At 41.0% G+C, this 27,500-nt stretch overlaps 1 protein-coding gene across 1 annotated transcript in view; it reads left to right on the forward strand.

The window, feature by feature from the left end:
- The first annotated feature begins 2,216 nt into the window (after positions 1-2,216).
- The window catches only part of LOC143032051 (uncharacterized), a 26,221-nt gene continuing 937 nt past the window's right edge, over positions 2,217-27,500 (forward strand). Inside the window, exons 1-10 of the mRNA XM_076196518.1 lie at positions 2,217-2,222; positions 2,588-2,683; positions 2,824-2,919; positions 3,065-3,085; positions 4,324-4,398; positions 6,666-6,749; positions 17,211-17,306; positions 17,453-17,548; positions 17,803-17,851; positions 26,549-26,734. Of these exons, the coding sequence (XP_076052633.1) occupies positions 2,217-2,222; positions 2,588-2,683; positions 2,824-2,919; positions 3,065-3,085; positions 4,324-4,398; positions 6,666-6,749; positions 17,211-17,306; positions 17,453-17,548; positions 17,803-17,851; positions 26,549-26,734 (805 nt within the window). The remainder of the gene's footprint in view (positions 2,223-2,587; positions 2,684-2,823; positions 2,920-3,064; positions 3,086-4,323; positions 4,399-6,665; positions 6,750-17,210; positions 17,307-17,452; positions 17,549-17,802; positions 17,852-26,548; positions 26,735-27,500) is intronic.

Here is a 27,500-nt window from a genome sequence, read left to right on the forward strand (position 1 = left end):
AAGAGTACAGTGATGAGACTTCGTTCCTGTTTGGGTTCTCATATGTCCTTTTTATGATATCTGATCGAGAAAATTCAGCTTCACAAATTGAACTTTCATGAGGTCTGTATCCTGTGTGAACTGTTATGTGGCTTCTCAGACGATCAGGCACGGAAAATGAAGCTACACAATGATGACGTATGTGAGGTTTCTTTCCTAAGTGAATACTCGTAATTTCCAACTAACTGGGAAAACCCCAAGGTTGAAGTGGCAGGCGACAGCTCAAAAGAAAGAAAGAAAAAAAAATCTCCTGGACTTCTGTGTCCTCTAATCAGAAGGCACATCGGTCAGCTCAGCCCGTGATTATAAGTTATAGATAAGAGTTTTATGTCTTTCGTCGTCATCTATATCAATACAAACGTGCATCTTCGGCCTCTCGAGATTAAAATATGAGCACATAAAGCTCCTTTAAAGGAGGCTTATGATAGGGTAGACAGAAAGGCACTGTGGGAAGTTATGCGGATATACGGGATAGGAGGAAAGCTTCTAGTAGCTGTCAAGATTTTTTTTTACGAGAGTAGTAGAGCATGTGTCAGGATTAGGAATGGAGAGAGTGAGTGGTTCGAGGTAAAGGTGGGGCTTCTTCAGGGATGCGTTATGTCACCCTGGCTGTTCAACTTGTACATGGATGGGGTGGTGCGAGAGGTAAATGCTAGGGTGGTGGGTCAGGGATTGGAGATGGTAAAAGAAAATGGAGAAAAGTGGGAAGTGAGCCAGCTGTTGTTTGCGGACGACACTGCGCTTGTGGCAGTATCGGAGGAGGGATTGAGGAAGTTAGTGACAGAGTTTGAGAGAGTGTGTGATAGAAGAAAGCTAAAGATAAATGTGGGTAAAGGTAAGGTGATGAGATGTACAAGGGGTGAAAGTGGCAGTAGACTGGAATTGAGTATTAAGGGAGAGCGACTGGAGGAAGTGGATAGTTTTAGATACTTGGGTGCAAATGTGGCAGGAAAAGGTAGAGTGAAGGTGGAGGTAGAATGTAGATTGAGAGAAGCGAGTAAATGCCTTGGTGGTTTAAAGAGTGTAATGAGGAATAGACATTTGGGAATGGATGCGAAGGGGAGACTGTATGAAGGAGTGATTGTGCCAACAGCACTGTATGGGGCAGAAACATGGAACATAAGAGAGGAAGAGAGAAGGAGTTTGAATGTGTTTGAGATGAGGTGTCTGAGAAATATGATGGGGGTTACTAGGCTAGATAGAGTGAGAAATGAGGAGGTGAGGAGGAGAACGGGGGTGGAAAGCGAGTTGGGAGATAGGGTTGATGAAAGAATATTAGGATGGTTTGGACACATGGAGAGAATGAGTGAAGAAAGACAAGTAAAAGAGGTATGGAAGGCAGATGTGGAGGGAGTGAATACGAGGGGACGTCCGAGGATGAGATAGATGGATGGGGTGAATGGGGCTTTGGGGAAGAGGGGAATGTCTGTTGAGGAAGAACGGGAGAGGACAGAAGACAGAGATGAATGGGGAATGGTTGTATATGGATGATATTGTGATGCATGAGGTGGGATGGTGGGGGGGTGGGGGGTGAGGTAGTATGTTTGAGCAAAATTTGACGCAGCCCGAAGGGATTTCTCCCCGTCCTATCCTTTTATGCATGGGGGGACGGAGAGGGGGGGTTGCCGATTTAATGAAGCGGCCTTGCTGTGGATGTGCTGTACCTTGCGACACTGCCTCTGACCCAGGGCAGTGGACAAGGTGCAGGGATGACCCGTCATCCAGGAGGTGCTAAGATAAGAGGGAGGGTGGAAGGGTGTGGAGTGTATTCAGGGATGGAATGGGTGGGAATGATTTTATGCCTTTTCCGTTTTGGCTGCCTCCCTTGCAAGGGGGAAAAAGCCTTGGTATATGTATGTATGTACTTTTGTTAACGAATTTCCAAATAACTTGTAATCGTACTTACTGTTATTTTTACCTATGTGCATTACCTTACATTTAATTGCGTTGAATTTCATTAGCCAATTTTCAGACCATTGCTGTAATTTATCTAAGTCTTCTTGAATACCTAATTGGTTTAAGTGATCATTTGCCATTCCGCACAGTTTTGTATCATCAGCAAATTTGGAAACAGTAGGTTTTAGTCCATGGTCTATATTGGTAGGTTGGGGGAGATTGGAATAGGTGAGATAAATGACAGAGTTGAGCGTTAATTAGTTTTGCAGAAAACTCCCAACATGAGAGTAATGAAATATTCCAAAGGAATGTAGGTCACGAATGGACTTTGAGAAGTCTGATTTTACAAAGAACGAAATGTTATTCCATACTATGATGTGAGAGAACAGCGTTCACTATTACAAGAAATAGTAATGCTGGTGGCCTAATCGGATTAATCTAGTTATGGGTTCGAATCTCGCATTTCTCTCAGATTGCTAGCAGTGATTATTGCCTACGCCAACATCCCAAGCGCATATGGCAAATACGCAGCTATGTAGCCTCCCGGCATATGCTCCTTACCTTCTCTATGAATAAAGTTGATAGAACTAGTCACCATCGTATCGTAGGTGCCATGATTATGATTTCATATCAGACATGATTTCTTCCACAGGTTGAAAGTTTGAAAGGTAAGGTTGAAGAGCTCTCCGACACTCAGGAAAGGGTCCAGGCCTCCGTTGTGCAACATGCGGAGTCGCTGCAGACACAGGTCAGCAATGATCCCACTTGTTTTAGAACAAACGCCAGAAACAATCGCCCTCTTTCCTCTTTGAGTAAAGTAAATAGAATTAGTGACCCTAGAATTATAGGTGCTATGATTATTATTATTATCAGACATTTAATTCACAGGTTGAACAATTGAAAGGCAAGGTTGAAGAGCTCTCCGACACTCAGAAGAAGAGCCAGGCCTCCGTTGTGCAACATGCGGAGTCGCTACAGACGCAGGTCAGCAGTGATCACACTTTTGCTTTAGAACAAAATTAGAAACAATCGCATCCTTTTCTCTGTGAATAAAGCAAATAGATTTAGTGACTATAGAATCACAGGTGCTATGACTATGATTTCACACAAGACATAATTTCTTCCATAGGTTAGACAACTGAAAGGCAAGGTTGTTGTTGTCGTTCCCTAGACTGTCTGTCCGAGCAGTCCCGTCTCCCCAAGGAAGGCCACAGCCGAAACTGGGTTTTCCCACAAATCCTTTATAGAGTGTATGTTGTGTTGTTTGCGTGCATGATTGTGTATAATGCAGTCTTCCATTATGTGTTGTATGGTATGGGGTGAAGTGTTACATCCTGGGCAGCTGTTCACAACACGGTCGTCCAGCCTCTTCTGGTAGCTTAGAAGTGCTGGGTGGTGACCGCATCGCAGTCTGGCCAAGTGGACTCTGTCCTTTCGTGGGAGAGAGGATTCAGAAGGGTGGATATCAGGGGGTCTGGCATGCAGCAGTGTGTTGTCTTTCAGTGTGTTAATGGAGCGGTGAGTGATATGATTATGAATATGTTTCCGGAGGCTGGTATTTGGTGGTTGTGGAGGAAGAGAAGAGAGTATCTGTGCGTAATAAAGGTCTTTGGGTGTAGTTTTAATGTTTCTTGGTGTGTGTGGGTGTTCTGCTATGTAGTGTAGCGGGTGTGATGTGTTTGTGGTGGCTGCAGCAAGTGTTTGTGTGCCTCTCATGTCGAGGTGGTCCTTGACTTTGAGGACTTTTGTTTCATGGTGTAAATGGTCTGTAGGTGATGTATTTGTGCAGCCTGTAATTGTTTTTAGGGCTTTGTTTTGTATGATTTGAAGGGTGTTGTGGTGTGTCTCACTGAGATTAGGAGCCCATGCAGGACTCGCATGATTCATCACTGAGCGTATGCATTGTTTGTATATTGTTATATTAGTTTCTTTGTTTTGTCCAAATGTTGTTCCTGTGATTGACTTAAGTGCGTTAAGTCTAGGTGTGCATTTGTTTTTTATGTTTGTGAGGTGTTGTTTGAAAGACATGGATGTATCGTATGTTACACCAAGAATTTTCGGTGTGTTTGTGTGTGGTATTAGAGTGTTGTTGATGTAGAGATGAGGTATGTATTTGTGTTCTTTTGTCCAGTTGGTGAGAAGTGTTGCTGTAGATTTGGTTGGAGCTATTTTGAGTCTGTTTGTGATGAACCATGTGTTGAGTGTGTCAAGGTAAGGCTGGATTATTTCTGCAGCTTTGTCTGTGTTACGATGTGTGCATGTGATTGTTATGTCGTCTGCGTAGGAAGAGATTTGTATTTCTGAGGTGTCTGGCGTGGGTAAGTCATGCATGTATAGATTAAATAATGTGGGGGATAGAACTGAGCCCTGTGGTACTCGAAAGGCAAGGTTGAAGAGCTCTCCGACACTCAGAAGAAGGGCCAGGCCTCCGTGGTACAAGGCACGGAGTTGCTACAGACGCAGGTCTGGAACTTTTTTTTGGAACACTGGAACACACTGGAACACACTTTTATTTTAGAACTAACATCAGAAACAACCGTCCCTCAATCTCTATGAATAAAGTAGATAAAATCAGTGACCATGAAATCGTAGGTGCCATGCTTATGATTTCATATTAATAATTTCTTCCACTGGTTGGAAATTTGGAGGGTAAGGTTGAAAAGCTGTTGGAAGGTCAGAATAACACCCACTTTTTTATTATGAAACACGCGGAATCTTAACAGACGCAGGTCAACACACACACACACACACACACACACACACACACACACACACACACACACACACACGCGCGCGCGTCATACAGAGAGGGAGACACACACACGTGCGCGCTGATCGTCTCCCTTCCATTTCTCTTCAAAATTCTTCAACACTTTCAACTCCCACAGAAGGTGCAGCCCTGAGGACCTGACATTCGATCTCAGGACTGGTCCATACATGTCCAGCAACACTGTATTTCCTCCTTCTTTTCACACAAAGAGAACTGATAACGGCAACTGCTTGCCTCTGTGGGGCTGTGGGTTTCCAGCCAGCCACACAGCCCCAAGTGACCACAGTAATGAATTTGAACAACTGGACAACTTTATGTTTAAGAAAGGAAATAGACAAAGGACTGGCTTACCGATAAAGTGGTTAACAAATGGAATAGATCTAGTAAATGAATGAATAGTGAGCGCTGAAATAATTGGTTGTTTTAAGAGAGGATAGCTTTATGAAGAGTGATGACATGTGGTAAAGGACATGGAACTGTCTAGTGTAGGCCTTAAGGTCTCTTGCAGTCTTTCCCATTCTTATGGTCACAGCCCCACAATTAGGCACGGTTTCTTATATACCAGTTTGTAGGATAGGATAGCACGACGCACAAAACAAGTGAGGTCACAGGGTCAAGCGAATTGACAAGGTCAGGTCAGATCAGGTCAGGTCACTAAACCCCCTCTGCGGCGGTGAGATCTGGGTATTCTGTGTCATATCAGGTATCTATGCTTGGTGCGAGGATGTCTAGGTGTTTTGGGTCATATCAAATAAGCTTAGTGCAATGTCTGTCAAGAAAGATGTGTGGGTACTCTGCCTCACATCAGGTGTTTATGTATGCTTGGCGTGAGGTCTGTCAAGTTGTTGTCTGGTGCGATGTACGTCAAGATGTCTGGGTATTCTGTGCCATATCAGATATTTATACTTGGTGCGAGGTCTGTCAATATGTGTGTGTATTTTGTGCAATATCAAATATCCATGCTTGGTTGGTGCGAGGTCTGTGGGTATTCTGTGTCATGTCAGATATGTATGCCTAGTGCAAGGTCCTGGGTATCCTATGTCATATTAGAAATTGATGCTTTGTACGAGGTCTGTTGTGTGTCATATCAGATATTTGTGCTTGGTACAAGGTCTGCCAACAAGAGGTCTAGCTATCCTGTACCATATCAGATATCATGATACCTGGGTATTCAATGTTATATTAGAAATTTATCTTTGGTGCTAGCTAGGTCTGCCAAGATGTCTGTGTGTTATGTATCATATCAGATATCTATACTTGGTGCGAGGAGGTCTGTCAAGATGTGTGGGTATTTTGCGTCATATCAAATATTTATGCTCGGTGCGAGGTCTGTCAAAATGTGTGGGATTTATGTGCCATATCAGATATTTGTGCTTGGTTTGAGGTCTATCAAGATGTCTGGGTATTCCTCCGTGTCATATTAGATATCCATGCTTGGTGCTAGGTCTGTCAACATGCTGTGCCATATCAGATATTATTGCTTGGTGGTGACAGGTCTGTCTCGATATTATGTGTCATATCAGATATTTATGTTTGGTGCGAGGCTTGTCAAGATGTCTGAGTATTATGAGTAATATCAGATATTTAAGTTTTGTCCTTGTCTGTAAAGATATCTGGGTATCATTTGACATTTATGCTTGGTTCGAGGCCTGTCAAGTGTAGTGCCTATTTTTGTTGGCTGAATAGTTTCGAACTTAAACTAGCATAAACTATCTTTACTTAACCTAACCGTAGGTACAAAGTACAACGTTTTGAACTTGATATGCAATTAGTATTACGTCACATTTCACCCTGCCTGATACCACCCACCCTTGCCATTTTGTTTTGTTTTGTCGTTTGGGCGTCTACTTATTTCTTATATTTCTTTATTTGCTTTTAAATCTTTTTTCGTCATTTTTTTTTTCCCCCTCGTCTGACTTCGTTATGTACCCCGTATTAATTTAGCATTATCTGTTCACAGAGTGACAATATTACATCGAAGGTTGACTCACTAGATGGAGGCGTCAAGGCCAACCAGGAGATCCTGCAGGGGATAGAGCACAAGGTAAGTCGAATTTGTGGCATTTCAAGTAAAATCAGATACCCCGAACTTGGTGATAGGATTCAGTAGCTCAGTGACTACAAGAGATGAAAATCGCCTCAGGACCACCTATACCCAACCCAACAGTGTTTGTGCGAGGAAGGTGCGGCGAAGCAAGCACACCTTCAGACATGGGGACCTACTGCAAACTGGTACGTCCTCATGGAATGACGACGACGTGGACTATTTGACAACCGATGAGTGTATAGGGGGGTCCTCCATATATACTGAATAAGGTGACATCATCATAGACGATTCACCACAAATCAGGTGGCAAATACGTGAGATTGTATAACCACAATTTCCCAACCCAGTATGTGGAGCACAAAAAGGTATGCCATCACGGTCTATCCGGTTGGATCTTGGTCAACTAAAGGTCAAAGGTCGTGTGCTTTGGGCAACACCATGACGCGCATAGAAAGGACGTTAAACGACACCATTGGCCAGACCCGGTTTATTGGACAGGACATTATTTTCATCCTTTTTCTATCCAATGGTAGTAGATGTGACTCTCTTGCGCCGTCAGAAGTAAGGTAGAAAGTCCCTCCTGACACCCCATGCCGCGATTTTGTCAAAAAAAAAAAAAAAAAAAAAGTAAAAAAAGAAGAAGAAGAATAAAAATAAAACATTAGATCAAACAAAATAAAAAGCAAAACGTTGGGGGACGAAAACACACTCACATGTCACTGAATCAAACTAGTCGCAAGCCTCATTAGAAGAAAATAACTAAGTTACATATATTTCAAAGTTACTCAATTCTAAATCCATTTTCTGTTTATCTTATTTGTGGTGCGTGACGATGCGCGGCGCTTAATTAATATAAGTATTGTTGAGACATTGTGACAAGTTGAGAAAGGTGGAAAAAGAGAGTCACGGGTCTCCTCGTTCCGAGTTTATTCCTCGTGAGCGGTTTCGCTTGTAGCTTCTTCAGAGGAATGCGATTTGCGAATTTGCTAGGTAAGACCAACCGCTTGCGCGCGCGGAATTTGGTTTTTGTGGGAGGGCAAGAAGGTATGTAAGTAAATGAAAAGATAGTAGTTGTGTATAAAAGAGGGCTTTTGCCACTGGGCCACGAATGTTACTCTGAGAATAAAGCTGGTAGTGGACATAGTTGGTTGTTCCCTCTTTGTGGGGGTCCGTTTGCAGTGAGGTGTTGATCTATAATGTTACAATCTATCATTTCTTGAGTACAATATGTGCTAAACAAAGAAACCATGATGTGAAATGTAACTCAAACTAGAATAGGGTGTCTGAGGTGTCCTAAAATGTAAGTAAATATAATACAAGTAATCACTGACCTAGCAGATCCCGGTTTGGGACATTCATTCATCGAGCTGGAGATTCATTTGTACGGGGCAAGTGTGCAAGCCATTTGTCTCTGACTTGGCCTGTGTGAACATGTACTTGCTCGCTTTCATCTCAGTAACCTGGACACTTGAATTGCCTGTGTGAACGAGGCTCAAAGAAGAAAACATCTTGAGCAGGATTCTTGATTAATCGAGAGAATGTTGGTAATGTTGTCAAACTTGGATATGTATCAGAGAGGGTAGCTTGAATTGTGATTAGATTCATCAAAGGGTAAACTACAGGTCATCCATGTTGAAATGCGGCTCTTAAAATGTGATTACATTAGTTTTTAAAGGGTAAACTACAAATCATCCAAATTTTAATGCGGCTCGCCATATTGCACAGCCGCCCACGATTCCGTGCCTCTTGAGTTTCACTATCACCATTTTTGTGTTGACTTAGGTAATGTGCTTGCTCCATTATTGACAGCATTGTTAGTGATGGTGCATAGTATATTATATGTCATTTTTTTTATTATTATTACATACATACATACATATACCAAGGCTTTTTCCCCCTTCCAAGGGAGGTAGCCTAAAAGGGAAAGGCATAAAAACACTCCCACCCATTACATCCCTAAATACACTCCACGCCCCTCCCACCCTCCCTCTCATCTGAGCACCTCCTGGATGACGGGTCATCCCTGCACCCTGCCCACCGCCCTGGGTCAGAAGCAGTGTCGCAAGACACTGCACATCCACAGCAAGGCCGCTTCATTTAATCGGCGACCCCCCCTCTCCGTCCCCCCTTGCATATAAGGCGAGGACGGAGAGAAATCCCTTCGGGCTGCGTCAAAATTTACTCACACATACTACCCCACCCGCCCATTCCTCCTCATGCAGTCACAACATCATCCATATACAACCATTCTCCACTCACCTCTGTCTTCCGTCCTCTCCCTTCCTTCCTCAACAGACATTCCCCTCTTCCCCAAAGCCCCCTTCACCCCATCCATCCACCTCATCCTAGGACGTCCCCTCATGTTCACTCCCTCCACATCTGCCTTCCATACCTCTTTTACTAGTCTTTCTTCACTCATTCTTTCCATGTGTCCAAACCATCCTAATATTCTTTCATCAACCCTATCTCCCAAATCCTTTTTCACCCCTGTTCTCCTCCTCACCTCCTCATTTCTCACTCTATCCAGCCTAGTAACCCCCACCATACTTCTCAGACACCTCATCTCAAACACATTCAAACTCCTTCTCTCTTCTTCTCTTATATTCCACGTTTCTGCCCCATACAGTGCTGTTGGCACAATCACTCCTTCATACAGTCTCCCCTTCGCATCCATTCCCAAATGTCTATTCCTCATTACACTCTTTAAACCACCAAGGCATTTACTCGCTTCTCTCAATCTACATTCTACCTCCACCTTCACTCCACCTTTTCCTGCTACACATGCACCCAAGTATCTAAAACTATCCACTTCCTCCAGTCGCTCTCCCTTAATGTTCACTTCCAGTCTACTGCCACTTTCACCCCTTGTACATCTCATCACCTTACTTTTACCCACATTTATCTTTAGCTTTCTTCTATCACATACTCTCCCAAACTCTGCCACCAGCTTCCTCAATCCCTCCTCTGACCCTGCCACAAGCGCAGTGTCGTCCGCAAACAACAGCTGGCTCACCTCCCACTTTTCTCCATTTTCTTTAATCATCTCCAATCCCTGACCCACCACCCTAGCATTCACCTCTCGCACCACCCCATCCATGTATAAGTTGAACAGCCAGGGCGACATAACGCATCCTTGACGAAGTCCCACCTTTACTTCAAACCACTCACTCTCTCCATTTCTAATCTTGACACATGCTCTACTACTCTCATAAAAACTCTTGACAGCTCCCAAAAGCTTTCCTCCTATCCCATAAACCTGCATAACCTCCCACAGTGCCTTTCTGTCTACCCTATCATAAGCCTTTTCCAGATCCATAAAAGCCCAAAAAACATCCTTCCCCTTTCCTATAGCTTTCTCACATATCTGTCTTACCACAAAGATCTGATCTACACAACCTCTACCCATCCTAAATCCACACTGTTCCTCACCAATTACTCCTTCTGTTCCTCTCCTAATCCTCTCAATTAAGATCCTCCCATAAGCCTTCCCTACTACATTTAACAGGCTAATCCCTCTGAAACTACTACATTCACACTTGTCCCCTTTTCCCTTGTAAAGAGGAACTATACAGGCACTTCTCCAGTCCTCCGGTACTCTACCCTCTCTCCAGCAAACATTAAATAACCTCACCAACCAGTCCACCATCACTGAACCTCCCTTTTTCAGACATTCTGCATGGCATCCATCCAGACCAGGTGCCTTACCTGCTTTCATCATCTTTACAACTGCCTTCACCTCATCCTTCCCTATTTCTCCTCCATTCTCCTCACTCATCACTCTCATTTTCTTCGCATTTCCCACTGCAACTATCTTTCCTTCCCTATCCTCCTTCACATTTAGCAACTCCCTAAAATATTCTGCCCATCTTCCCCTTACTGCCATCTCTTCCATTATCATCTCTCCATCTGTACCTTTTACCTTTTCTTCCCTACTTGATTCGCCTCCTCTTCCTCTCTTAATTTCTTTCCAAAACATCTTTTTATTACTTTCAAAATTTTCTGTCATACTCCTACCCCATTTCACATCTGCTCTCCTCTTTGCCTCCTTTACCTTTTGCTTTACTTCTCTTTTCTTTTCTTTGTACGTCTCATACGACTCCCCCGTCCTCTTTTGTAACCAATCTGTGAATGCTCGCTTCTTCTCTTCTACAACCTTCTTTGTTTCCTCATCCCACCATTCACTACCCTTTCTTCTATTTCCCCCTGTCCTTCTTGTTCCACACACCATCCTTGCACACTTTAAGACTTCCTCCTTGAACCATCCCCATTCCTCCTCCACACCCATCTCTGCTCTATCCTTTACTCCCTCCCACTCCTCCTTCAGCTTCTTTTCGTACTCCTTCTCCTTTTCCTTTTCATTCAAGGAGTTCACTCTAAGAACCTCCCTACCTTTTGTCCCTTTCCTCTTTCTCCATCTATCCTCCCCTCTCAGCTTACCTTCCACCAATAAATGATCTGATATTCCCCCACCCTCTCCCCTTAGCACACGTACATCCTTAACTCTTCCTATCATAATCCTATTTACCACTACATAATCCATTAGCGCTCTATCTACCACCCTTCCCTCCACCACCCTCTCCCATGTGTACTTATGCTTGACTTTCTTCCGAAACACTGTATTTGCTATCATCAACTCTCTTTCTAGACACATTTCCACCATCAACTCTCCACTACGATTCTTTCCTGGAACTCCACATTTCCCAACCACTCCATCGATTGGACCATTTCCCACCCTAGCATTAAGGTCTCCCAGTACTATTACATTGACATTTCTTCCTAAACCCTCTATGCACTCATTTAAATCTATCCAAAAGGCCTCCCTTTCTTCCACGCTCTTCTCACTGCCAGGCCCATATGCACTTACAAAGACCCACATCTCCTTTCCCAGTTTCACCTTCATCCACATTATCCTTGAGGAAACCTCCTTCCACTCCACTACCCCTTTACCTATCTCCTCACTCACTAGAATAGCCACCCTTTCCCTCCCTCGCCCTCTCTTCACTCCTGATAACCTCCCACTTACATTCCCAAACTTACACTCACCCTTCCCTTTAAACTTAGTTTCACTCAAAGCCAACACATCCATCTTTCTTCTCACAAACATACTACCTATCTCTTCCCTTTTACTCTCATCTGTACCACATGCACGCACATTAAAAGACCCAAACCTTAGGGTGCTGGCCCGAGGCCCTCCAGCACCCCTTATGCCTTCACTTTCCTTTTTAGGAATATGCCCCGTGGGGCTACAGGGAGAAGGATGCCTAGTCCCTCTCCCCGTCCCTTTCTTCTCGCCTCTTGGTGGCAGTATTCTTTTCCCCGACCACAGGGAAATCCCCCCATCACAGAAAGAGAATACTCAGAGAAATGGTACAGGACAGCAACAAGGGGTTGGGGGACAGCATAACGGAGGGACAGTCGTAGTATAAAAGTGTCATCATTTCTCTATGAACAGAATTTCTTCTATCATAGACAAAATGATGTGTGGCTCTGGTCCGTAGGGGCGCCCCATATAGACCCTAAAGTATCGACTGCATGCTACTTTGCCACAATAACAAGCAGCCAATACCCCAGACGTAGACGTATTATTAATTTATTTATTCTATTTGTATTATAATTTTTATCTTTTTGTCTATCATTACATTTTTTAGCATCCGACCTAGTTATGGACCAAAAGGCCTCCTCTCGGCATGCTCCGCCTTTGTAATCCTTTGTAAGCAAGAACTTCAGGTCCTACGGTGACGTAAATCAGGCGATGGATTTAGAATAACAATAGTAATGAATAAGAAATACAGGTCGCCAGTCGGTAACTTCAGTGATACATAAATTGATGTAGATGAAGAAAGTGGCAGGGGTAGGTTATGTGTTAGTCAGTCTTGTAGAGACCTGCAACGTGAACATTCTTTCAAAAAAACATGCAAGTCACAAATAAACTCGGAGAAGCACAAGGGAATTGTGCCATATCTTCCACAGATTGGAAAGTTACAGGGCAAAGTGGAAGAGCTGTCCCACACTAACAGGACGAAGTAGACTTTATATTAGGGACTTTGAGCAATAGCGCAAGTAATGTTACTGGCTCGGCTAGGTTAGGTTGAATATAGTGATTGAAGGTAGTGATCAAAGAAAAGAATGTTGCCTACATTAATGCAGTTTCAGAGCTGAGAGCAATACATTGATATTACAGAAGAATATATGAGAGGTCCAGAAGCAGAAGAGCATCCCCATTATTTTTACTGCTTTCGGGTTCAGCGTGGATAACAGGATAAAATGCAAAATCTTTAGAGCATTTTTTCTCAAAAACTATACTTTGGCAGGGAGCACTAAACAATCACGCAGAAACCACAGAGAAATTAAGGTTCGGAATACTAAACGTTTTTGTCTATTACATCTTCTGAAGATGTCGTAATAGACGAAAACGTTTGGTATTCCGAACCTTAATTTCTCTGTTGTTTTTTTTTGTTTTTTTTTTTATATCGAACAGGTTTTGTAAGAAAGATCAGACAAAGAGCAGCTCACACGCACAGTCGCAGGACCCACTGCTAACTGGCACGTCCCTGTTGGCGAACTGGGAAACTCCTCATAGATATATGGGGTACCGTCATGATGACGGCGTGGACCATTGGGTACCCTATAGATTTAGTGCTTCACCGAATATAATGAATAAGGTGACACCAGAGAAATATCTCACCAGAAACCAGTAGGCACGGAGGTGAGATTACTGCCAAAAACACCCTTCAGAGCAACCATGAACAGCACAACCTAGATAAAACCGGGCGTTCCTGTTGGATCATTGCCTCCTAAAGGTCCAACCGTATTGCCTCGTGTGCTTACGGGCAGTGCGCCATCGAATGTGAGTAAGCACTGTCCAAGTAGACCAAAGATTTGGACATTAAACAACATGAAGAAAATGAAGATCTATACTTACAACGTCAGAAGTCTCTCAGAAGACCACAGGCTGGAGAGTTTAATGGAAGAACTAGACAACATCAAGTGGGACATCGTAGGACTGAGCGAAGTCCGAAGAACAGAAGAAAAGCTGATAAAATTACAAGATGGTCACCACCTGCTCTACTATAGAGGTAAGGACAAAGAAAGATCTAGTGGAGTAGGATTCTTGATCAACCGAGAGGTTGCTGGTAACGTACTCAAATTCAGTAGTTTGTCTGACACGGTAGCTTGGATTGTGATTAGGCTGTGTAAAAGGTACACTAAAAATAGTTCAGGTTTATGCACCAACTTCACAGAGTTCAGACGATGAAACTGAGTCCTTCTATGATGATTTAAGTCAAGTAATGAATTAAAAAAAAAAGTAAGTACACGTTGGTAATAGGAGACTTTAATGCTAAAGTAGAGAAGAATATGGGAGATGAGACGTGCATTGGGAAGCTTGGAGTAGGTGAAAGAAATGACAGAGGCGAGATGTGGGTCAATTTTGCAGAGAACTACAACATGAGGATAATGAACACTTTCTTCCAAAAACGTGTAGGTCGTAAATGGACGTGGAGACGTCCAAATGGAACAACAAAGAACGAAATAGACTTCATATTAGGAGATGAGAGCAAAAGCGTTAACAATGTTACGGTGATAAAGTAAACATAGGTAGTGACCATAGAATGGTAGGTTGCACAGCTAAATTCAATTTCAGGGCCGAGAGAAATAAACTACTTTTACATACATACATATACCCCACAGGGGTAAAAAAAAAAAAGTAATAAGAATAATAATTTTGAAAAAAAAAAAATCAGCCTTGCAAAAGTTACGGATAATAATAAGAAATTTCAGTTAGAAATTGAAAATAGATTTAAAGCTCTAAGAACAAACGAGGACACCGTCGAAGATATTAATTTGAATTTGGTGAATACCATTAGGGAATTGGCAGAGAAAATGGGATGTACAAAAAACATTAGAGAGAACAAATACTCAAAAGCTACAAATGACCTTATTAAAAGAAGAAGGATCATGCGAATTATAAGCATGGGAGATGAGAAAGAGAGATTAGAGAAAAGAATGAGAAACATGGATGAAATAGAGGAAACTATTCGGAAAGGTAAAAGTATAAAAAGGGACCGAGCGCAGACATTCTTTAGGAAGACGCTAAATGATATATTTGAAAGATAGAAATGGAGAAATCATTAAATGCAGGGACAGAATGATAAAAAGAGTAGAAGAATTTTACCAAGAGCTTTACTCGTCGAAAACTGTAGTTGAGTCAGTAAATTCATGTGTAGACGTTAATAGTGTACCAGAGATTACAAAGAAGTACAATTTGCTCTAAACAATATGAAACGAGAAAAAGCACCTGGGGAAGATGGTATATCGAAAGATCTGCTGAAAGACGCAGGAAAATTAGTTCATATTAGATTAGCTGAGTTGTACACCCAGTGCTTACGTCAAGAAAGCGTTCCTGATGCGTGGTGCAATGCTATAGTCATTTTGCTTCATAAAAAAAGGAGGCCAGAAGGACCTTAGTATCTATCGGCCGATTAGCTTGCTATCAAATATATGTAAAGTATTCTCCAAGATCCTTACAAATAGACTAAGTCAAGTTTTAGATGGAAACCAATCGAGAGAACAGCCAGGCTTTAGGAGGGGATATTCGACTCTAGACCATTTCCAGGCGATAAACCAACTAATCGAGAAAACGACAGAATACAATATACCTCTGTGTTTAGCTTTTGTAGATTACGAGAAGGCCTTTGACTCGGTAGAACAAATAGCAATACTAAACTCGCTACGCAATCAGGGTACAAACGAACAGATCGTAAGAGTTTTAGAAAATATCTGTGTGAAAAATACCGCTATAATTCGACTACATAATGATACAGAAAAGATCAAGATCGAGAAAGGAGTACGGCAAGACGATACCATTTCACCCAAACTATTTACAGCTTGCTTGGAAGATATTTTCAGAAGATTGAGTTGGGAAGAGAAAGGTTTAAAAATTAATGGCGAATATTTAAACCACCTAAGATTTGCGGATGACATTATTCTTATCTCAGAAAGAGCAGAAGACTTGCAATTATGTTCTTATGTTAAGATATGCTGAGTGATCTAAACAAGGAAAGTCTTAAAGTAGGTTTAAAAGTGAATAAGAGTAAAGCCAAATTAATGTTTAACACGAGAGTTCAAAGTAAAGAGATTGTAATTGATGGTGAGAGTCTTGAAGAAGTTGAGGAGTATAATTATTTAGACCAGATGGTGAAAGTGACGAAAGATCATGATAATGAAATAAAAAGACGCATTACAATTGGCTGGAAAGTGTTTGGTAAATATAATGAAATACTGAGAGGCCCTCTACCTTTGTTTGAAACGTAAAGTTTACAATCAATGCATTCTGCCAGCAATAATCTACGGGTGTGAGACTTGGAAACTAACGAAGGCGATGGAAGGAAAACTAAGGGCTGCAGCACAGAGGAGAATGGAGAGATCAATGATGGAAATAACGCTGAGAGACCGAAAGAGAGCAAGTTGGGTGAGAGAACAGACTAGAGTGAGAGATATTGTGGAGGCGGTAAAAGAGAAGTGGAATTGTGCAGGTTAGTGCAAACGACTGATGAACGATGGAGCAAGTGTGTTACTGAGTGGACGCCGCGAGATAGGAAGCGTGGAAGAGGGAGACCAGACAGAAGGTGGAGAGACGAGATTGAGAGGTTTGCAGGAGAGACGTGGCAGAGGTTGGCGCATTCGTATGAATCATGGAATGCTATGAAGGAGGCCTTTGTTCAGCAGCGGACGCAGGATGGCTGATTTGATATATATATATATATATATATATATATATATATATATATAGACATATACATAAATATATATATATATATATATATATATATATATATAAATATTTGTTTATATATATAAATTTATATTTATATATATATATATATATATATATATACATATAATTCCGACAGTCATCCCCGGATTCGAACACGGGCTCGCGAAATTGCAAAGCCGACGCTCTACCAACTTAGATATCGGATGTCTAAAATTCTCCAACCTGGGAATCAATCTAGTCCCGAGGAATTAAGTCGACTGCTAACTGCCGTCCGTACTTAGTTTTTACAGAGAAATGACACCTCTCGTAGCTTCGTGGTTAAGCTGGTACGTTTCCTTTGTGGACTTTCGTCGTTGTCATTCCTGATTATATGCGATGACGTTATGAGATATGCTGTCATGATGTATGGCGTAGGAGAGATTTTCTTAGTGTATAGGAACGGCGCTTTTGTGATATCACTACTCGATGTTATGACGCCATGTAGGAGAGAGGCCAAACGCAGAGTATGGGATCCAATATATTTGACGTTTCGCCCAGCAGGGCTTCTTCAGAAGAAGAAGCCCTGCTGGGTGAAACGTCAAATACATTGGATCCCATACACTGCTTTTGGCCTCTCTCGGGCTACAGTGCTGTTGCTGCTTTTACTCGTTATGACGCCATATCAAACATGATTTCTTCCACAGGTTGGAGATGTGAAACGCAAGGTTGAAGTGTTCTCCGACACTCAGAAGAAAGGCCATGCCTCCTTTGTACAACATGTGGAGTCGCTACAGACGCAGGTCAGCAACACACTGACTTTTGTTTTAGAACAAACGTCATAGACAGTCGCCTCCTTTCATCTATGAACAAAGTAGATGGAATTAGTGACCATGCGATCGTAGGTGCTATGCTTATGAAGTAATATAAAACGTATTTTCTTCCACAGGTTGGAAATTTGGAAAACAGGTTTGAAGGGCTGTCCGATTCTCAGAATGAAACCCACTTCTTCATCGTGAAACTCGCCGAGTCGCTACAGACGCAGGTCAGCAACACACACACACACACACACACACACACACACACACACACACACACACACACACACACACACACAATGAAACAATGGTTAAAAGAAAACACTAGATTTAAAAATAACGAAGAACCATCGAGGCTAGATCTATTATTGACGTCAGAACCTGAAATTGCGGACAAAATTTTGCATAGAGGCTTGCTTACTTGTTTGCATATCTATATTTTTGTTGTGTATTGGTTGTTTATTATTAGCTATAATTGCAGAAGGACGTGGGGGATGAGGAGTCACCGGTAGAAGAGGTGAGCTTCAAAGGTAAGTTTTCTTATGTAAGCCAAGATGTGTACTCTGCATGTCGCCTGCCAATTCTATTCATTTGAGGGCGGTGTGTGTTTGTGCACGTGAGGACTATCCATGCTGCCTTATTTCGCAAATTGCCGCAAATTTTAGTATCTGTAGAAAGCTCTCTGCAAACCTAAAGGATACAGGCACCTCCTCTAAAGTAATTTTCTTGTATAGGATCCGTAATTGGCCAATGGTAAGATTGTTAAATAGATACTTGACCAATCTCCGTGGTCGACCTTTCACGTAAGAGGTCACGTCGGGGTCACCAATTCACGTGATGAGCCCCTTTGATAAGAATTCTTAAACGAGACGTTTATATTGACACAAGCAAGTGCTATTTGAATTTAGTTTAATAAAGCAGTTCATACCAAGTCCGAGAACTGCATTTTTGATGTAATGTGTGAAGTTATGTATTTGAAAAAAATATTGGTGATCAAATGTCCTACTTGTCAGTTGTTTGGTGACCACCTGCCTGGTGAGCAACTTTCCAGTGACCAATTGTCCGGTGAGCAACTATTCGGTTTGCGACTGCCCGGTGAACAACTGTCCAGTAGGAAATTGCTCCGTGAGTAACTATCCCGGTGGACAACTGTCCCGGTGAGGAACTGTCCCGGTGGACAACTATCCGGTGAGCAACTGTTCGGTTTGCGACTGCCCGGTGAACAACTGTCCAGTAGGAAATTGCTCCGTGAGTAACTATCCCGGTGGACAACTGTCCCGGTGAGGAACTGTCCCGGCGGACAACTGTCCGGTGAACAAGTGTCATCTTGCAAACGACTGTACGGTGAACAACTGTCTCTACCATGTAAGGCATGGTATTGAAACTCAGAGCGATTCAAAAAGAAATAATTCACGAGTTTCTTAAAACCATGTACTTTAATGCTCGTAGTATTAGGAACAAATTCCAAGAAATCCAAGTGTATGTCAAAGGCGAAAATCTCGACATGATAGGAATAACCGAGATATGGTTAAATGGTGGATAGTTTGGAGCTGAATTTAATATTGCGGGATTTAGATACTTTCATCACGATAGAAACCACAAGAAAGGTGGGGATGTTCTGTTGTACGTTAAAAGCAATGTCCATGCATGTGTTTTAGAGAAAGTACAACAGGATGCATGTGATAGTTTGTGGGTAGAATTAACCCAAACAAATGGACAAAAAATGAATGTGGGTGTAATATATAGACCAAAACATTATCATTAGCAGACGACAAACTGCTGTTGCAAGAAATGTCTAGTTTCTGCAATCAGGACTTATTGATAATGGGTGATTTCAATTTTACTGACATTGATTGGATGACCCTTCAACATGGATATATAGAGTCGCTTGATAGATTTTCTCGGTAATAATAACTTAGTTCAGCATGTAAAAGAGTCCACAAAACATGGAAATTTACTCGATCTATTGATCACTAGCCGCGAAAGCATGATAACCGATGTAGAAATTGCTAAAACTTAGATTCAAACTGCTGAAAAAGTCAGGATAGATTTCAGTAAACTCAGTTTATAGGACTACGCCAGGAGCTTCATATTACAGATTGGGAGGCAAAATTAAACTAAAGACCTGTAGACCAGATGTGGAAAATGTTTAAAAATACTCTTACTAAGATTATTCATACCTAGATCCTGTTTAAGGAGAGAGAGACCCCCCCCCCCCAAATCAGGCTCGCCCAAAATAGCTTGACAAAGAAACTGGAAAAAAGTATTGCTAAAAAGAGAGAGGCTTATAAGAAATACAAGTGATCGAGTGCAACTAATGATTATCAAACTTATGTAATAATACAGAGAGATTTAAAAAAAGACAATAAAAAACGAAAACGACAATACGAAATGAATATTGCTGATAAATCCAAAGAGAATCACAAAGATTTCTATAGTTATATTAGAGAAAAAAGATTATTAGGCATCACACGATCCACTATTATCTGCTGACGGTCCAACTTGAATATTCAAATGAAGGAATGTGTGATATTTCAAACAACTATTTTAGCTCAGTATTCGTAAACGAAACACCTCAAAGTGAACTCCGAACTGAAACCTGTGAAAAGTCTAGGGTGAACTTACTACGGTAAAAAAAAAAAAAAAAAAATCAAATAAAAGGTGTATAGAAAAACTCAAAGTTAATAAAGCACCAGAGCCTGACAATTGGCATCCAAGGATCTTAAAGGAAATGAAAAATGAGATTGTTGTTCCATTATAAATTATTTTCAAGAAGTCCATCATATCCGTAGATGTCCCAAGAGAATGGAAACTAGCTAACGTTACTCCCATATTCAAAAAAAGGTGATAAATAGAAACCAAATACCTACAGGCCTATAAGTTTGACTTCAATCGTAGGAAAAATTATGGAAACTATCATCAGAGGTGCTATCGAACATCATTTAGAAAGTAACTGTTTGATAAATGATAGCCAGCATAGATTCAGACGGAAACGTTCTTGCGTGACTAACTTACTCGAGTTCTACAACACAGTCATCTCGAATTATGACAAAACAAACAATATAGATTTAATATATCTAGACTTTGTAAAAGCTTTTGATACCGCCCCCCACGAAAAACTACTTACAAAATTAGCTTCACACGGAATAAGTGGTAGCCTATTAGGTTGGACTAGTAATTATTTGAACGATCGAAAACAGATGTGTTCTAAATGGCAAAATTCCCAGGTGAAAAAATGTTACGAGTGGAGTTCCTCAGGGTTCCGTTCTTGGGCCACTTCTATTTATATTGTATATAAATTACATAGACCACGGACTGAAATCGATTGTCTCTAAATTTGCCGATGATACAAAACTGTGCGGAATGGCAAATGATCACTTAAACCAATTAGATATTCAAGAAGATTTGATAGAATACAGCAATGGTTTGAAAAGTGGCTAATGAAACTTAACTCAACTAAATGCAAGGTTATACACATAGGTAAAAATAACAGTAAGAACGATTACGGGTTATTTGGAAATTCGTTAACAAGAGTGGATAGTGAAAAGGACCTCGGCGTAATTATTAGTAACGATCTCAAATCATCTAAGCAGTGTATTTCACCCTCTGGGAAAGCAAATAAGATTCTAGGACTAATTGCGCGATTTTTTTTTTTTTTTTTTTTTTTTTATTAACAAGCTATATAAATCGTTAGTCCGTCCAAAAATGGAACGTACTATTTCCGTATGGTCACCGAATTTCATGAAAGACATTGACAGATTAGAAAAAGTACAACGACGAGCTACAAAACTAATTCCAAATATAAAGAATAAATCATAAGAAAATCTACTAAAACATATGAATCTGTTTCCCCTAAAAAGCGTAGACTCAAAGATGACTTGATGCAGGTCTTTAAGATTCTAAAGGGAACTAAGAACATAGAAAATGACCAAATTTTCACACTGAATGAGAATCCGACAAGAAATAATGGTCTCGAACTGTCAGGAAATAGATTTAATTTGGAAGTGGGCAGAAACAACTTCGCCAGCCGTGTATATATTAATGGAATAAATTTCCTGCAGAGTAGTTCAGTTCGAAGCTTCAAGATTCGTTTAGATAAACACCTAAGCAAGATGCTGTAACTGCTGACGTTCATTTTATACTATTTATGTCTTTGTTATTAGTTGGCTGTCTATTATTATTTGCTTGATTATCATTTATTATTAGTTATCTGTCAAATTATTATAACTATCTACTATTTAACCTTTTTGTTTGTTATTTATCTTTACTAATTAATCTATTTATTTATTTTATTTGTTATTATTTATATAATTATCATTTCTATATATTCATTTATCTATCATTATTACAATATTTTTTCGCATCCGACCTAGTTATGGACCAGTAGGTCTCCTGTCGGCATGCTACTCCTTTATAAATCTTTACCATCAACGGTGTGACCTTCGACGGGCATATAAGAACAAAAGAATGAAGGAGACTGCAAGAGACCATAAGGCCTACACTAGGCAGCTCCGTATCCATCACCACCTGTCATCCCCCCCCCCCCATCCATAAAGTTGTCTAATCGTTTCTTAAAACAACTGATAGTTTCAGTGCTTACTACATGGTTACTAAGTTTATTCCATTCGTCGACAAACCTATTAGTAAACCAATTCTTGCCTATTTCCTTCTTAAGTCTAAATTTGTCCAGTTTATAACCATTAAGTCTGCGAGTACTGCCCAGTTGTTTTGATATGATGACCTTGTTTGCATCACCCTTGTTATAACCTTTGATCCACTTGAACAACTCTATTAGATCACCCCGCACTCTGCGTCTTTCCAGAGAGTGTAAATTAAGGTGCCTAAGCCTCTCTCCATAAGACAAATTTCTGAGCTATGTATCATTTTGGTCATTCTTCTCTGTACTGATTGTAGTGGATTGATGTCCATTCTGTAGGACGGAGACCAAAACTATACCGCATAGTCAAGGATGGGTCTAACTATCGCTAGATAGAGTTTAATAATTACCTCTGCACTTCTATTCGTTACCGTCCTAGCAATGAAACCTAATGCTCTGTTAGCTTTATTCCTGGCGCTAATGCAGTTTCCTGGTTTTAAGGTCCGGACTCACTAGAACTCCCAAGTCTCTCTCGCACTCAGTTTTCTCTAAAAGCGTGTTATCTAAGCTGTATCTATTTTCGGGGTTGTGTAGCCCTACGTTTAACACGCTACACTTAGAGATATTGAATTTCATTTGCCATTTCACCGACCATGTGAACAATTTGTTAAGATCATCCTGCAGAATCTCTGCGTCGTCTCGTGACCTAATTAGGCGTCCTATTTCAGTGCCGTCCGCAAACTTACTAACATCACTATTTATCCCGTCGTCTAAGTCGTTTATGTACATAATGAACAACAAGGGACCCAAAACCGAGCCCTGGGGGACCCCACTAGCAACATTGCCCCACCTAGATTTTACTCCATTTATGGTGACCCGCTGTTTTCTGTTACTAAGGATTACAAAGGCGGAGCATGCCGACAGGAGACCTTTTGGTCCATATCTAGGTCGGATGCGAAAAAAAAAATAATAAAATAATAAATAAAAACTATATTAATGTAAATAACAAATAAAATACATAAATAAATGCATAGGTATAGTTAAATAATAAACAAACAGGTAAATAGTAAATAATAATAAATTAACATAAAACTAACACTTTTCCTCCTCTGCCATGGGCTTTGATTTTATTTAGTAGTCTCTGATGTGGTACCTTGTCGAACGCTTTGCTAAAGTCAAGGTAAATAACATCGTATTTTTCATTGTTATCGGACGCCTTATATACTTTAGTGTAAAAGGATAGAAGATTAGTCACACATGACTTACCCTTGGAGAAACCATGCTGTGAATCACGAATCAAATTAGGTTTTTCGATATGTTCTCTGAGTCTATTTACTATTATTGATTCAAGCATTTTTCCTATAACCGATGTTAAACTGATTGGCCTGTAGTTGCATATAGACGATCTATCCCCCTTCTTAAAAACAGGAACAACGTTTGCTTGCCTCCAAGATGTAGGCACAAAACCAGTGAAAGGCACCACATCACATTGTGGTACTATTATGATAGAAGGAGCAGCATTACAGAAAACTGTGCTTCGTAACATCTTTTACTCTATTTTATTTTCTTCTCCTCTTCACATGTTTTGGGTGTGTCGTGACCATACCATTGTTGCATATCCTAGCAGGTCCCCAACGTGGGTAAGTGCAGCCCCCCCCTCCCCCCCACACACCACCACCTTCCACGTCTGATGGTCACTACCACGATTCACATGTAACATTCATCCACAAAACAACGTTTATACACACATCATTCATACACACAACTCGTGATAAATATATCATACATTGAAAGTACATCAGGGGGAATTTACTTTACCTTCTATTCATCAAAAGTGTCGCCGCCCCCCAATAACGTGCCTCCCCAGGGCTCTGTATACTAGTATGAGCTGGATTAGATATTAGTTTTCTTTGAATGGCTTCCCGATGACAGATCACATGTGTGTATGTATATATGTATGTATGTATGTATGCATGTATGTATGTATGTATGTATGTATGTATGTATGTATGTATGTATGTATGTATGTATGTATGTATGTATGTATGTATGTATGTGATTGTGTGTGCCCATGTCTATATTTATGCTGATATAATAAAAGACAGAGATAACTTGGGAGAACTAGGTTTGGTCATAAATACTAATAGAAAGTGTTGTGCAAAATAATACTATAAATATTGTCATTCTTTCAGGTATAAAACTCAATCAAATCAATCAAATCAGCCATCATGAGACCACTGCTGAACAAAGGCCTCCTTCATAGCATTCTAAGATTCACACGACCGCGCCAACCTCTGCCACGTCACTCCTGCAAACTTCTCAATATCGTCTCTCCACCTTCTGTCTAGTCTCCCTCTTCCACGCTTCCTATCTCGCGGCGTCCATTCAGTAACACACCTGCTCCATCGCTCATCAGTCGTTCGCACTAATTTACCTGTCCAATTCCACTTCCTCTCTTTTACCGCCTCCACAGTATCTTTCTCTCTAGTCTGCTCTCTCACCCAACTTGCTCTCTTTCGGTCTCTCAGCGTTATTCACATCACTGATCTCTCCATTCTCCTCTGCTTAGCTTTGTTTCCATCGCCTTCGTCAGTTTCCAAGTCTCACACCCGTAGATTATTGCTGGCAGAATGCATTGATTGTAAAATTTACGTTTCAAACATAGAGGTAGAGAGCCTCTCAGGATTTTATCATACTTTCCAAACACTTTCCAGCCAATTGTAATAAGTCTTTTTATTTTATTATCATGATCTCTCGTCACTTTCGCCATCTGGCCTAAATAATTATACTCTTCAACTTCTTCAAGACTCTCACCATCAATTATAATATCTTTACTTTGAACTTTCGTGTTGAACATTACTTATTAATTTCTAAACCTACTTTGAGACTTTCCTTGTTTAGATCACTCAGCATATCTTGCAAATCTTCTGCTCTTTCTGAAATAAGAATAATGTCATCCGCAAATCTTAGGGGGTTCAAATATTCGCCATCAATCTTTAAACCTTTCCTTTTTCCCAACTCAACCTTCTGAAAATCTCTTCCAAACAAGCTGTAAATAATTTGGGTGAAATCGTATCGCCTTGCCATACTCCTTTTTTGAGCTTGATCTTTTCTGTATCTTTTGTAGTCGAATTATAGCTGTACCTTTCACATAAATCTTTTCTAAAAATCTTACGATATGTTCGTTTGTACCCTGCTTGCGTAGCGAGTTTAGTTTTGCTATTTGTTCTACCGAGTCAAAGGCCTTCTCGTAATCTACAAAAGCTAAACACAGAGGTATATTGTATTGTGTCGTTTTGCAAATGGTCTAGCGTCGAATATACGCTGCTAAAGCCTACCTGTTCTCTCGGTTGGTTTCCATCTAAAACTTGACGTAGTCTATTTGTAAGGATCTTGGAGAATACTTTATATACATTTGATAGCAAGCTAATCGGTCGATAGTTACTAAGGTCCTTCTGGTCTCCTTTTTTTATGAAGCCAAATCACTATAGCATTGCACCACGCATCAGAAACACTTTCTTGACGTAAGCACTGGGTGTACAACTGGGCTAATTTCCCTACGTCTTTCAACAGGTCTATCGATATACCATCTTCCGCAGGTGTTTTTCCTCGTTTCGTTTTGTTTAGAGCAAATTCTACTTCTTCCTTTGTAATCTCTGGTACACTACTAACGTCTTCACGTGAATTTACTGACTCAGCTGCGGTCTTCGACGAGTAAAGCTCTTGGTAAAATTCTTCTACTTTTTTTTACCAATCTGTCTCTACATTTGATGATCTCTCCATTTCTATCTTTCAAACATATCATTTGCTGCCTTCCTAAAGCATGTCTGCGCTCGGTCCCTTTAATACTTTTACCTTTTCAAATAGTTTCCTCTATTTCATCCATGTTTCTCATTCTTTTCTCTAATCTCTGCCTTTTATTGATAAGCTTGTTTAGTTCCACTCTTTCTATTTCGTCTCTCCTGCTTTTAATCTGCATTGTCATTCTTCTTTTAATTAGGTCATTTGCAGCTTTGGAGTATTTGTTTTATCAAATGTCTTTTGTACTTCCTACTTTCTCTGCCGATTCCCTAATGATATTCACCAAATTCAAATTAATATCTTCGACGGTGTCCTCGTTAGTTCTTATAGCTTCGAATCTATTTCTAATTTCTAACTGAAATTTCTTATTAGTATCCTTAACCTTTCCGAGGCTCATTTTCTTAAAACTAGTTGATTTCTCTGAAATTGAATTTAGCTGTGCAACCTACTATTCTATGGTCACTCCCTATGTTGACTTTATTTATGACCGTTACACTGCTAACGCTTCTGCTCTCATCTCCTAATATGAAGTCTACTTCGCTCTTTGTTGTTCCATTTGGACTTCTCTAGGTCGCAAATGGACCGGTGTAAGAAAGGCCAAAGAAAATGTCCACATGGGAGATTTCCCTATGCGACTTGATAGGCGGCCTCTGGTTGGTTGGTGTACCCCAGTGCTTCCTATGTGACTTGATAGGTGGCCTCTGATTGCCTTGTGTACTTCCGTGTTCCCTAAATGACTTGCTAGGCGGCCTCTGATTGGCCAGTGCACCTCCGCGCACGTGTGCGTTTCGTAGACGGCGTTAGTGACGTTACCTTTATTTTTTTTTAGCAGGGATATGCCCAGATGGCATGAGCACCGACTGCCTTTACTCTGCGAGTCATCCCAGGGGTTGGATGTCATCCCGAGAGTACTGCAAGAGCATAGGAGCCGACTTGTTTGTTCCCTTGAAAGGGACGCTCTTCTTTATTTTCGGAATTTACCCTTCAATAGACCCGGAGCTCAGGGAAAAACGTTGTAAGTCTATCACAAAGTTACATGGTAATTTCATATTCATGTTAGTCTCCTAAAGGGCCTATCTATCACACTGGGCCTCCACGGGATTCACCAGCGTTTAATAAGTAAAAGCGCCTTCAGTTACAATGTTTTATTTTTCACATCTCCAAATATCAAATTATCTTTCCGTCGCATAAAGCAAAGTTGAATGATGAACCAAGTGATTATAAACGAATGTTAGACATTCTGTTGTAATGTTCTTAGATAAGTCTAGATGCCTGCAGTCGAAGTCATGATCTAGTTATTGAAATGGAGGCTGGAGGCAGGATGTCGAAGGTAAAATAGCCCAGTGTGATAAGGATGTGGGAGGGGAAATGGCCCAGTGTGATGACCTCTTATGGCAGCCAATCTGTTGCCCCAGGTCTCTTCTGCTGCAAAGAAAGGACACAAGGTGCCCAAGCTACTAACTGGCAACTGCCGTTGGCCTGGCTCACAGGTCACAAGTCACTCTGCACTGAACTGTCGTCCAGTGTAGAGGCTGGCTCCCAAACTGGGGGCCGAGGAGAAAGCGCGAGGGGGTCCCCAAAACATACATACATACATACATATATACATATGGCTTTTTCCCCCTACATGTGGGGTAGCCAAAAAGAAAAGGGCATAGAAACCACTCCCACCCATTCCATTTCCTATATATTCCACTCCCCTCCACCCTCCTCCCTCCCTCCCTCTTATCTTGGTCCGCAACACAATGAAGGAAAGTAATTCTTTTTAACTGATGAAAAAG

This window comes from Oratosquilla oratoria, chromosome 12 (genome assembly GCF_046742065.1).
Source record: "Oratosquilla oratoria isolate Oo_2021 chromosome 12, ASM4674206v1, whole genome shotgun sequence".
In the NCBI taxonomy this organism is placed as follows: domain Eukaryota; kingdom Metazoa; phylum Arthropoda; class Malacostraca; order Stomatopoda; family Squillidae; genus Oratosquilla; species Oratosquilla oratoria.